Source organism: Curcuma longa, chromosome 1 (assembly GCF_044706935.1).
Source record: "Curcuma longa cultivar G26 ecotype Majalengka, Jawa Barat chromosome 1, ITB_CL_G26_1.1, whole genome shotgun sequence".
Lineage (NCBI taxonomy): Eukaryota > Viridiplantae > Streptophyta > Magnoliopsida > Zingiberales > Zingiberaceae > Curcuma > Curcuma longa.
In genome coordinates, this window is record NC_133861.1 from 15,867,867 (window position 1) to 15,880,626 (window position 12,760).

Genomic DNA, 12,760 nt, shown 5'->3' on the forward strand with positions numbered 1-12,760 from the left:
CATATTTAGTGAAGCATATGATTATTACGGTATGGCTAAAGATATAATTATTATTTGAGATGAACAGCTAGATCGGAAGAAAGCTTTTATTCTTGTGGCTCCTCCACTTGATTACCCTAACGTCAAATATATTTTAAAAATAAATAAATTAATGTAAAAAGATGTAAAAAATAATTATGAATCTCTTATGAGTAACTCCGTGTTGCTAATTTTAGCATTTCTTTGACTACAATTTTATTCTTTTGTTTGGATTTTTTTTATCGTAATTAAAAGTTGTCAAAAAACATGCCATAAAATCCTAAACATTGTTAAAACTTCTTAAATGACTATAAGACACATCATAAGATTATTTTTTTTATTGTTTTTAAGTTTAAAAAAACAGCAGTATTGAATGATAATGTGCAAAAGTGAAATAATAATAAAAAAAACAACATAATTTACATTAAAAATGGCAAAATATTAAAAGAAATTTAATATTATTATTGAAAATTTATATGGATTCATAAGCAGGCATATTGCGAAGCCGATTCCACCAGCAGGCCACACAGTACACGAATTTATTTTTATCTTAACTTATAAACATGCGTGCAATTATGAGCTTCACATGGCGACTTGCGCAATTTCTATGCGGATCCTTCCAAGGGTCCTGATTAAGACTGAGACGGATCGTGCGGCTGGGAAATTCTCGTTTATATTAATTATAATCCCCTCCGTCTGACGCGGCGGGAGGCGCAAGCCCGACTGCTGTCAGTGACAGGCTGGCATCAATATCTTATTAGAAAAAATATATTTTTTTGCATAAATTTAAAATATTAAATAATATATATTTATCCGCCAATAGATAGAGTATATTATGTAAATATTATAATGCAATCTATTAATAACACGATTTTGTAGCTCTTGCACAAATAGATGATAGACTTTCTTTCAATTTAGTTAAATATTACATGCAATCCAATTTAAAATTTAAAGTAATTACACATAATTTATACATAAAAAGCTAATTTTATAAACAAAAAAGAAAACAAAGTTCTGATATGATGGCGAATAAAGAGGGCTCGTGTCGGAAACCATTAAATGCAGATAACTCTGAACCATTAAAGCCACGGTAATTTCGGCATTCATAAGACGATTTTAAAAAGACCCCTTCACTGAAAACTTTAGCTACCCTTTCGCGTTCTACAACACAAACAGAAAAAAAGAAAAAAAAAGAAAGAAAAACAAAAAGCTAGCATTAAGCATCCTTTTGGAGGGTTTGTTGTCTTCCTTGTCTATAAATCTAGTCGTACCTCTTCTTGCTCAGTGTATCTCCGGCCATGGCTGATGAGAAGGTGGCGCCTCCCGTCGACGACCGTGCGAAACCGCTCAAACCCAACTACCTTAAGCTTGTCTTTCACCACGTCGTCTCCAACGCCCTCTTTCTCTGTATCCCTCCTCTCCTCGCACTGCTTTTCCCTCGCCTCTCCCCCACAAGCCTTGCCTCGCCGCAGCTCAGCCCCCATTCTGCCGTCGCCGGATCCACCCTCCTCGGCCTGGCCGCGGCGCTGTACATGCTGCGCCGCCCGAGGGCGGTCTACCTGGTGGACTTCGCCTGCTTCAAGGGAAGCTCCGCGTACGTGGCGCCTCGCGTCACCATCCTGGCGAAGTTCACCGGAGGCGGCACCTTCACTGAAGAGACGGTGGCGTTCCAGCGCAAGATGCTGGAGCGGTCGGGGATCTCCGACGAGGCCTACATTCCGGCTTCGCTGCTGTGCAACCCCCCAGACATGTGCTACCGGACGGCGCAGGAGGAAGCCGAGACCGTCATATTCGGCGCCGTCGACGAGTTGTTCCGCAACACCGGCGTGGCGTCGCGGGACGTCGGTGTCTTGGTCACCAACTGCAGCCTCCACAACCCGACGCCGACCTACTCAGACATGATCGTCCATCGCTACAAGATGTCCGCTGACGTCATCACCTACAACCTCTCCGGGATGGGCTGCAGCGCCGGGTTGATCGCCATCGATCTCGTTCGACAGCTCCTTCAGGTATATACAAATCAATCATTTTTTATCAATTACTACAATGTCGATCTGTAATTTTATTTATGATGATCATTATGATATTAACAGTATAAATACACACACATATATATATAATATATACATATCACGTTCATGGCAGGCTCTGATTAAGCTACTGATCGATAATTATAGGGGACTGAAGAATGCACGTACTGTCAGCCACATTAACTATTCAGTGCTTTTGAAACTGAACCACACGGTTCAATTATTTGACAGAGGGTGCCAATTCAGTCGAGTGAAAAATAATAAAATTATTCTCGTTAAATCCACATATTTTTTATCTGTTTCAAAGACTGGCAATATCCAGAAGTAGACACACAATACGCATTCAATATTTTTTGCCAACGGTTTGTGCATGCATGCTTTTATTTATTTATTACTTCTGACCACGTTAGCATGTGGAGATATATGTGTGCTTCAATAAATTGTGGACTGACGTCGCAGCAGTAACACCAAGCTTGAGAGATCTAACTGGTAACCAGTAACGTGACCGACCAATGTTTGGTCATTCGCATTAATACTGTTGTAGGGGGGACAGTTAAGACGGGGTAGCGGGTGGGTGGGTGGATGGGTGGAGGCGTAGGGTGGAATTAATGGCATAGTTATTCGGTTGCAGATTTTGCGTTTAGATTCTGTGAGAATCCACAGGACTGTGTCGTCGTCGAGTCGCATTCAGCAACGCAGAGTTACCAATGGACAGATAGCTGGAATTTTTTCTTGCTGGTTACGTTGTTTTTCCGGTCTTCAGAGATAGCAGGACATGGCATAGCATACATTTATAACTTTGATCAGTCGCATCACATGGCTCGCAGTTTCTTCACTGGCCTCTGCTGCGGCCGGTGAATAGTAATCGCAGAGTGTCGAAGACTGTGATTGACTTGAGTTAATTTGGCATGCAGGTGCATCCAAAGAGCTACGCGTTGGTGGTGAGCACCGAGAGCATGACGCTGAACGCCTACTTGGGCAACAACCGTTCCATGCTCGTCACCAACAGCCTCTTCCGCATGGGCGGCGCCGCCATCCTCCTCACCAACCGCCTCCGCGAGCGGCGCCGCTCCAAGTACCAGCTGATCCACACCGTGCGCACCCACAAGGGAGCCGACGATCGCAGCTACTCCTGCGTCACGCAGGAGGAGGACGCGGAGGGGAAGGTCGGCGTCGCTCTCTCCAAGGACCTCATGGGAGTCGCCGGCAACGCCCTCAAGGCCAACATCTCCACCCTGGGCCCCATCGTCCTCCCCCTCTCCGAGCAGCTCCTCTTCCTCGCCTCCCTGGTCCTCAAGAAGGTCCTCAAGCTCGAACATGTCAAGCAATACCTGCCGGACTTCAAGCTCGCATTCGAGCACTTCTGCATCCACGCCGGAGGCCGCGCCGTGCTGGAGGAGCTGGAGAAGAGCCTGGGGCTGTCGCCGTGGCACATGGAGCCGTCGAGGATGACGCTCTACAGGTTCGGCAACACGTCGAGCAGCTCGCTGTGGTACGAGCTCGCCTACTGCGAGGCCAAGGCAAGGATCAAAGCAGGCGACAGGGTGTGGCAGATCGGCTTCGGCTCCGGGTTCAAGTGCAACAGTGCGGTGTGGAGATCCCTGAGAGCGATCAAAAGTGCGAAGAACATGAGAAACAGTAATCCCTGGTCGGATGAGATCGACAGCTTTCCAGTTCAAGTGCCTAAACTCGTGCCACTTATGCCATAGATTACAAGTTTTCATATCTAGTACCATATCGATATATGTATCGATCGAGATGTTTAATTATTAAGTCGATTGGCTCCCATAGCATATGCATGTTTAATCTGTTTGAACATGTATAGAGCTAGCTTTGTGCGTTGCCTTGATCTCTTTGGCGAATTACGGATCGGATTTCCATCCAATATCTCAAATCAATGTTGATATATTCTTGCATTGGTGTAAAGGAAAACATAATTCCTCCTTAAGCAGCCACACTGCAGAGATATTCCTAACCTACCATTTGGTGCATGGACAACCCTTTTCCATTAAAATCATGCACCAGAGCTTACCATCAGCTCACTCAAAGCACATTATATCAATCAATCAACAAAGCAAATTAAACGTAGATCACAACGCTAAACGGAGAACATATCCAAGATAAAATGTTATCACTTCGTCGCCCTCCGGTCGTGTATCCACAGTCCGTAAAAGCCCAATATGCACCCAGCTCCCGAGGTTCGTTCACGCAGGTCTACGTCGTGCTGGGGATCATCGGCGCCTTGACACTGGTAGCCTGCTTCGTGGGGCGGGCGCTTGCGCGTCGTTGCCTCCGGCCGCGAAGAGATAAAGGGTACGTGGCGGAAGGAGAGATCCAAATGGTCGTTCCGGCGTTGAACGTCGGCGCCGGCGTGGGAGGAATTAAGCAGCAGTCGATGAAGCATTCGGGAAGTGAGCTGCAGGGGCCTGCTGCTGCAGCGGCTGGAACTGGAAGCAGAGGAAATTTTGGTGCCTTTCCTGAGGCTCCTGGACATGTTTAAACCTCTCATACAAGAAGTTAAATTAAGGACTCTGTCCTAATTAATTAATGTGCATGGTTTACTCGTTGCAGCTTTACAAACTTTTTTGTGTTTCAGGTCACTTCTCGAGCATGATGCAATCATAAATAAATGAAAGCTTAAGCTTCTATGAAATTTATCTCAGCGTAGTGTTTGTCTGGGAGCAAGTTAAGCTCTAATTTAGAAAATTGTATATTTCTTCATTAATTAATTTTATATAATTATCATTAGATTTAATTTGTGTCTTTTGAACCCTGTCGAGCTCAAGTCTGACATAAACTAGCTCGTAGTCTTATTTTGCGCTCAGTTCTACGAACCCTAATTCGCCGCCTCCGCCTGCCCTAAACTCTGCTGACCGAAGCGCGTCATGATCGCCGCCTCCGCCTGCCCTAAACTCTGCTGACCGAAGCGCGTCATGATCGCCGCCGCCGCCGCTGGTAGGTCGATCCTCCGCTCGCCTTCCCTCAGGGGCGCTGCCTCGAGGGCCGGATCAGCGCGGCCTTCCCTTCTTCGATCCGTCCCAAAGCAGAGGCCTCCCTCTGCGGCCGTTCGCTTCTTCAGGTGCTTGCCAGCGGCTCGCGATCCCTTCCTTTGTCTCTCATCTTTACGTAAGCTTAATTTCTTTCGGATTGTTAAGGTCGCCCGTCGAGGCGAGCTTCTGTGTGGAATCGATGCTGCCGATGCACAGTGCCACAGCTTCCGCGTTGATGACGTCGATGCTCGCGATTTCGCGCAGGGGTTGTGGGTGGCTGTCGGAAGGTATACACCGAACTATTCTTCGTCTGTTGTCCTGTGATTTTGTTTCAATTGGTTGAATTCGTTAATTCTCACTGATTTATTTGTCTAAAACAATCTTGTAATGTTGAAGCAATGTGTTCGTTTGCTTCATCTGCTGCCGACAAAATAGTGATGCAGATTCTTTATCTTATAATAGTGACCATTGCTAGACAAACAATTTATAAACCCATAATAAGGTCACTCTACTTATTGAAACAAATTAAATTGATAAAGAAATAATAAATAAATTTCAATGCATTACCTATCCTATGTGTTTTATTGCTCAAGTAGCATTAAATTTTGTTTTTTCATTGGACGGGGTAATCAGCAGCAGTGTTCTCCAAAACAAGCTCACTGTAACTTGAGTGCTGGTAGAAAGGAAATCTTTGGTTATGTTAGAAACACGTCAAAAGGTAGTAGTTCACTGGATTGATTTTAATACCCAGGTGCTTCCAACTTTTTAATAGGAATGTAACTAATTTTACTAATGTCAAATTTCTCAAAATTTATGGTATTTTTTAATATTCCAATCCATCTCTAATTAACTATATAGAGGAACTTACTACAGTTTCATTGAAATGTAATTGTCTACTTTCTAAGGAACAAACAAATCTTTAACTTGATAGCCAGAACCTAATTTTTCTTCTGCTCTGCAGGCAATTGTGCATATTACTAGTTGTAACAACCTATCGGTTTTGTCTTCTCTTTTAAACATGTTTGGTGAGACCATTTTGACGGGTTCTTTCATTTCATTTAGTTTGTTATCCAACATTCTCCCTGTCTCAATTTCGCTTGATTCAATCACATTACTTCTGGTTCTATGATTGTATTCCTTTTACTTTTGTGTGTGCCAATAGCATTACTGATTTTTCTTCATTCAACCAGCTGTGATTGATGATGTGTGACAATTACTAGGCGGAGTCTAGCAAGTTAGTTACTGATGTTCTCACTTACACAGGTTGGCATATGTTGTTAATATTCTGGTTATATCTTTCGAATCTGATTGATTTGACCAAGTCGCTCCAGAGTTGAGGCAATTGTGAGATGATATGACAAACATGGATGCCCTTGAGCATGACTTCTCTATAAATACATAGATTAAATACGCAAATGGAATATGAGATTGTATTAGCACAATGAAATTTCATATATAAAGTTTCTGCTTCCACAATCTTACCTAGATACTACTTAAAAGCCAATTTTGAGAATGATGCAACAAAAATATTTTATTCACATGGCTCATAATAAGGACACACCCACAAACATTGTCTTAACAGCAGGATGTTTAAAAAATGATTTTTTTTTATCATAATGCTGCTGTTGTCGGTGACTTGCTGCCAATTTTGCCAAATAAAAATCATGGTAATTTATTCATAAGGAGAATTCATGGAGTTTGCACATGCTCAGCATAAATGTTTGCTTTCATGTGTGATTTAGTGATTTGTTTATGATATTCCACTTCAACGAGACTTCCCTTGAAGAGAAGTACACTGGATGCTCTTGTTCATATATGATCCAAACCTTCCATTTTTGTGTGGAAGTGCTTTGCTTTGCTTGCTTAAAGTTTAAACCCCTTCCTCTACTAGAACTCTACTTGTTAGGTTAGTCAATTGCACCAATGCATTTCGGAGTCATTAGCAAAATACAGCTAGTATTTTCCTTCACTTGCATTGGGCTTCAGATTGATGGCATGCTCTAATACTTAAACTCTTCTTACTCCTTGGCTGCTGTGTTAGATACAAAAACTTAGACATTGATACTGAGGAACAATTGGTACCCTTATTGTTCACTAGTAAAAATTTTAGAAATAGCTATGTCGGGTTCACACCACCTTGAGTAATATAGATGGCGGGTCGCTTTCAATGGATATATTGCTTTTTGTTGTTGTTCTTGCTGATTCTTTCATGCTTGTCATAATGCCTCCATCATGAACTGGATAACATAAGTGTAACAAGGATATCCATGATCTACAAAAGTATTGGAAAACCTGTTAGTGTTGCATTTACGTGTCAACTAAAATGTTTATTTTGAACTCGTAATTCAATTCAATCTTAATATCTGCCCAAACTTACTAGTTTGTAGATATTTCCTATACTGATGTCTTGTATGTATGTCAGCTAGCAATGAGGATGTATGATGATTGACGAGTGGATCAAAGCAATACTTTGGTTAAAAACTACCAATACCTTTAGAGAAAGTTAGCCATCATTGTGGAAGGACTAAATTGCAGCACTCGTGAGCATCAGATAGATGAACCAAATATTCAATTGTTTTTTCCCTGAGTTATGAACTTTAAATGAGGATAATGTGTGATCTCCACGCTGTAGTATGTTGCATGTGAAATAAACATGTTGCTTACCTTTTTCTATTCAATGAACTCGCATAGCATTTTCGCTGATCGTCTCTCAAGCGTTCTATTTTCTCAATATGTTGACAGTTCCATTTCTAAGCATTATAAACACTTTAGCACTATGTTTGATGTCGTGTGAAAGATTATTCCTGATGCCATTTCTGCATTTGTCAGATCATTTAGTCAAATCATTGGGGATTTTGTACAGAGTAGCTTTTGACATTCTTGATGTTCTTTTAGCATACTAAATTGAGGAAAAATTAGGCTTTTGTTGTTTTCTTTAATTTGATAATATTGTTTTTTTTATCATGTTGGTTGGAGCTTAGATACTTGATTCTTTATGTTGTAGATGGGTGAGTTGTAGATTCGGATTTGGAGGGGCAATGCACGGGTGCGGATCCTTCATGATTGATTCGCTTAAGCAATTAGTTCCCTTTAATTTAGATTGCTGTTGGAGAGCAATGGATTGCAATACTCGTGATCATATTTTTAGCTTCATTTCTTCTCGACCTTCTTGTAGCTTGACATTAAACTGTCTAATAATTTACAACTTGTCAAGAATGTAGCATTTAAATTATCTCCCGAGCTTTCTCGTTCACTCTCTAATATTACTTGAATTCTTGTGCGGAATCCATATAAATTGTGCTGAAGGCAATGTGAGAATTTATTTCTGTCAAAATAAATCTGTTCCCTTAAAGTTACAGTAAACATTTCTCCTTTGTTATGCTCACTCTTGAAATGTCCAATACGTTACTGCCAAACTTTCCTACGTGATCGATTCTTTTTGTGATCGAGCTTTGAATGTAACATTCTTGTTATTTATCACTGATCGGAAAGAGCTCGGAGGAGCACAAAATTTATTTGTCGATCTTCAAACAGAGCGTTAGAATTAGATAAACGAGTTCAATCTATTTGCCAAACATTGCTTCACAAATGTCCTCAAATGCTTCGAGGATGACCTGATGGTGTCGGCTGGAGTTCAGCTTGAGGTACGAATGGAGGAGTTGCTCCAGGTCTCTGGCCCGGCTCATGCCGCGCTCCACGATCATCTCCACCATGGAGCTCCTGAAGTCGCCGTAAGGGTCGGTGGACCGCTTCACCACCGGGAAGCCTCCCGCATTGGCCTTTGCCGGCGAGATGGAGACCAATGACCGGAGTTCCGTCGTCGTTGAATTCGCTGCGTGCCTTCGCGGCGGACGTCGTGTGGACTTCATACTCTTGCTCCTGGTGCTCTTGTTCTTCCTCTTGCTGTGGTGGTAGAATTCGGAGGAGTCGGAGGAGAAGCTCTTGGACGACAACAGTGTAGTTCTCGATTCCTCCTCGTCCTCGTCCTCTTCCTCGCTGCTGAAGAGATCGAACTCGTTCTCGTTTAATGAGTCCGAGGAAGAAGAGCAGGAGAAGCTACTGCTCTTCTTTCTCTGACCAAAAGGTACCTTGCGCCTCTGTTTCTTAGTTTCCCCCGGCTTCCACTTTCTCTCCTCCTTGCCGATCAAGGGGAGCAGCGGCTCGGAAGCTTCCACCGACCGGCGATCGCGGCAGTTGATGGAGACATGCACCACCGGAGCGACGCAGCGGCGCTGCGGGATATCGGCGGGAATAGACCAGTAGTGCTGGTCGAGCTTGCAACGGTCATTCCACCCGTGGTTGACCGTCTCCGGCAGCCACGTCGCCGGAGGCTTGGTCGCTGCGGCGGCGGCGGCGGCGACGTTGGCGGCGGTGGAGCAGGAGGAGCCGAGCAGCATCCGTGCGAAGCGCTGCTTCAGCTTGCTGCTACTGCTTTTACTGACCGATTTCTCCATTTGAGACGCTTGTTAGAAGATGAACAAGGAGGAGAAGAAGCCGATATTTATATCAGAACCTTGATGGAGTAGAATTGGTGCTTGGATTTGGATTGTCTCGCTCGTGACCTGCTTGTTTAAGCCCCCTTACAATTATTTGGTGGCAATTCCAACCTACTCGATCGCTGATGTCAACACGAGACGGGAGCAATCCAATCACTCGAGTCGTATCCGAACAATAAAAGTTTAGCAGACGAAGTAACGTAACAACGGTCTCTCGGCAAATAAGCATTGTTTAAATCAGATTTTGATGCGTTCTTCTTGTAGGTGGCGTTGCTAATGGAGATGCATTCAGATGCCTTCTCGTTTTGCCAAGAACGCTGTTGCTACGTCCTTGTCTTGCACGATAGCCATTTCTGTAAGCAGACAAAGCAATTGAAACTGGGGGGTCAACCACTGTCCATCCGTTCGTGATAATTTTTTCCCCAGTACAAGCTCTGCCTGTTGGGAAAGGAAGAGGGTGCATGAACGCAAAGATTGTTGACGAAGATAAGTAGCAGTGGCTATGGATGGCAGTGCGTGCCAAGGGGAAGTGGACAGGCATGCTGCTCCAATTTGCTCTCGCACCTTTCGCGGCGCCATAAATGCGATCTAGTGCTGTGGCTGCTGCTTGCTCCTGACACGAAGCGGAGGTGATGTGAGTTGCGGTGTTGTTGTTTGGTAGCAATTGGACTCTTGTGTCACACTCACGGGGGTAGACTTCTCTTCTCATGTTCTTGTGACTTAATTTCTCATGCATTGTCGTCCCCAGCTAATGTTAGGTTAGAGCTATAAAATTGTACAGCTCTAACCATATTCTATTCATTCTCAGTAGACTTTTAGGAGGCGACAGCTAAGAATGAATTAGAACACTCGTAAAAAGTTCAAAATGGAGAAAATAGTTTTGAAAATAACTTTTATCTGTTCTATCGTTTTCACGTTCAATGGCCGACGAGGGAGATGGCAACTTCGATCTCTTGAACACTTAGACCGAGAAAAGATAGAGATGCACTTGTTCATGTGCATGGTTCAGCTCCAGTAAACATCGGAGACGGCGTGCACGGTGCTGTGGCAGTACCAAGTGCCAAGGAGAGGGGAGAGGAATAGCAGAAGTGAGTGATGATGGCGTAAAGGTGCGCAGAAGTGGGGGGGTAAAGGTGCGCAGAAGTGGGAGGGTGAAGAAGAAAAATGAGGAAGAATTAATGTTGACCAAACTATATTTTCTTATTGCAACAATTTTGATAGTGAAATTTTCTCCTTTGTCCATGATTGTGCCATATCTATTTTTTTTTCGCGAGTTACTTTTACTCATTTTTGATGTTTCCTTGCTACGTATTAAATTTCAGAACTTATATAGACAGGAACAAGAGAAACGAATGCCAAAACTTTCGTACATAAACGATTACAGTACGAGAAAGTCTGCTGCCATGGAAGAAGAGAAGACAGCTGATACTCTTCTCTGTCCCATTCAGAGGCCGCAACCATAAGAGAGAGGGTGAGAGAGCGGACCCCCAAAAGCAATGCATAATAAACAAAAGCTTTAGAATAGGCGTATCTGAACGATTAATGGATAAATATATAAAGGAGCAGGAGGATTAGGAGTAAATGTCTGAAATTGGCTAAAGAGTAAGCCTCGTGAGGTAATCTTGATGCAGCGAGAAAGGCCTGATAGCTATTCCATCCTTTGCATGAGCTTCGAAACTGCCATTCCACGATCCATGCAATTCTCATGGCCTCTGAGCATTCTGTCAGCTGCAGACAAACTAAAAGAATTGCATGCCTTTGCCGTCCATGTTTGGACGACGATCTATCCGCACCATTCCAATGCACAAGACAACAATGACTTTGATTTAATGAGTTTTTGTTAACTTAATTTCGACTTCGCACCACCCAATCGAGTGCACTACACAGATACTGAAAACAAAAGGGAGATTAAAACAGTAACTACACTGCTATAACAACAATTACTAGCCATCTACTCTGTCGTCGGTTCTATCATGTTCATGGGTAATTGAACTTGCTGCAGTTGAATCCATCATGACAAGTGAGACCCTGGTGCGGTGTTGCCATGTGGCTGGATCGCTTTCCTGTCTGTTCACCGAGGAATAAGACAGCGGTATCTCCCAGCCGAAGCGCCGACAGGAACAGCTCATTCGAGTAGCTGCACCAGCTGTTCACCGACCACGACGAAGCCGCCGAGGCTTCCTCCGACGGGGAGACCACTTGTTCGATGAAAATCCTCTCAGGGAATGGCATCTGCCGATACTGCTTCGAGAGCAACCCGTAGCTTTGAAGAGGCTTGACACCTGAAATCGGCGCCGGAGAAAACCTCGGTTTTGATGGGCGGAGAGAGGACCGGAGGAAGTGGAGTACTGGACGGTCTTGGAGAGTGGAGTTGGAGATTTCGAGATCAAATTCTTAGCTAAATCAACCCAAATCAATCGACCAAACCTGCTTCCGAGTCGATCATACAGAGTGCAAATGATGTTGTCCTCATGCTTGATGTCGGGGCGGAGGTAATTGAGCCATCTTAATCGGCAGCTCTTGCCGCATCGCTTGAGGCCTACATTATTGATAGTGATCGAGTGAGGACACTGCTATATGCGCTATTGATTGAGATGGAACAGTAATAACCAACTTTCTGAGGCAAAGCGATCCAGTTGCCGCCGGCGCCGTTTTTCTCGATGTAGCTCTTGAGGGCGGCGTCTTCCTCCGGCGACCAGGGCCCCCGCTTCACGTTGGCTTTGCCGCAGCACGGAGCTCTCCCCATCGAACAATAAACGTAGCCAAATAGCCAATGAGATGGATGGATGAAGGGAGGAAAACAGAGCTGGCGGAGGAGGATGCTTCTCACTGCATCGTTTATAAACAGACGAAAAGAATGGAAAAGCTTGACGCGTGCGACGGTACGAGCTGCACCAAAAGACAGTCAATTATTATTATCATTATTGAAAAGGAAATTAAAATAGAATAACAAGGCAATTAAAATTCTATTACCTACTTTTACATTTATATAATATATATATATATATATATATATATATATATATTAAATTAAATTATATAACCTTTTATCTCAAATACACCATCCACTTATACAATGAATTAACACGTACCATTGGCACCGTTGAACAGGACTCCATGAGAAATTTTGGAAACAGAGGGGTTGAAATGAAAACAAACAATGGGACGTCCCTACGTTAATTTTTGAAACTGAGGGTTTTCTTCGTAAAGATCGCAGAGGATATAT

At 43.5% G+C, this 12,760-nt stretch overlaps 3 protein-coding genes and 1 pseudogene across 6 annotated transcripts; 2 read left to right on the forward strand and 2 right to left on the reverse strand.

Annotated features, from left to right (window-relative positions):
- The first annotated feature begins 1,316 nt into the window (after positions 1–1,316).
- Positions 1,317–3,757, forward strand: LOC141822447 (3-ketoacyl-CoA synthase 20-like). Its single transcript, XM_074709900.1, has 2 exons — positions 1,317–2,027; positions 2,963–3,757. The coding sequence occupies exons 1-2, from the start codon at positions 1,317–1,319 to the stop codon at positions 3,755–3,757; spliced, it is 1,506 nt and encodes a 501-aa protein (XP_074566001.1).
- A 1,140-nt stretch (positions 3,758–4,897) lies between these two features.
- LOC141837144 (protein NUCLEAR FUSION DEFECTIVE 6, mitochondrial-like) lies at positions 4,898–8,270 on the forward strand. 4 transcript variants are annotated; one of them, XR_012602527.1, is made up of 4 exons: positions 4,898–5,127; positions 5,204–5,325; positions 6,229–6,301; positions 8,043–8,270. XR_012602527.1 is itself a non-coding variant. In XM_074724610.1 (3 exons), the coding sequence occupies exons 1-3, from the start codon at positions 4,982–4,984 to the stop codon at positions 8,048–8,050; spliced, it is 276 nt and encodes a 91-aa protein (XP_074580711.1). In that variant the 5' UTR covers positions 4,898–4,981; the 3' UTR covers positions 8,051–8,270. The 4 variants fall into 4 exon arrangements, 2 of the variants coding, with proteins under 2 accessions (XP_074580711.1, XP_074580706.1); XR_012602528.1 differs by lacking the exon at positions 8,043–8,270 and adding an exon at positions 7,461–7,746; XM_074724610.1 differs by lacking the exon at positions 6,229–6,301.
- Positions 8,271–8,601: 331 nt separating this feature from the next.
- LOC141824887 (uncharacterized) lies at positions 8,602–9,501 on the reverse strand. The gene has a single exon (XM_074712225.1). The coding sequence runs from the start codon at positions 9,490–9,492 to the stop codon at positions 8,602–8,604; it is 891 nt and encodes a 296-aa protein (XP_074568326.1). The 5' UTR covers positions 9,493–9,501.
- A 2,010-nt stretch (positions 9,502–11,511) lies between these two features.
- On the reverse strand, positions 11,512–12,280 carry LOC141813173 (transcription factor MYB17-like; annotated as a pseudogene).
- Between the last annotated feature and the right edge of the window lie 480 nt (positions 12,281–12,760).

Bases quoted from the DNA above. Each gene is read 5' to 3' on its own strand.
- LOC141822447 (XM_074709900.1), top strand. From the start codon at position 1,317: ATGGCTGATGAGAAGGTGGCGCCTCCCGTCGACGACCGTGCGAAACCG. The intron at 2,028-2,962 runs GTATATACAAAT...TTTGGCATGCAG, and splicing joins TCGTTCGACAGCTCCTTCAG to GTGCATCCAAAGAGCTACGC.
- LOC141837144 (XM_074724605.1), top strand. From the start codon at position 4,982: ATGATCGCCGCCGCCGCCGCTGGTAGGTCGATCCTCCGCTCGCCTTCC. The intron at 5,128-5,203 runs GTGCTTGCCAGC...CGGATTGTTAAG, and splicing joins GCGGCCGTTCGCTTCTTCAG to GTCGCCCGTCGAGGCGAGCT. The intron at 5,326-7,460 runs GTATACACCGAA...TATGTATGTCAG, and splicing joins TTGTGGGTGGCTGTCGGAAG to CTAGCAATGAGGATGTATGA.
- LOC141824887 (XM_074712225.1), bottom strand. From the start codon at position 9,492: ATGGAGAAATCGGTCAGTAAAAGCAGTAGCAGCAAGCTGAAGCAGCGC.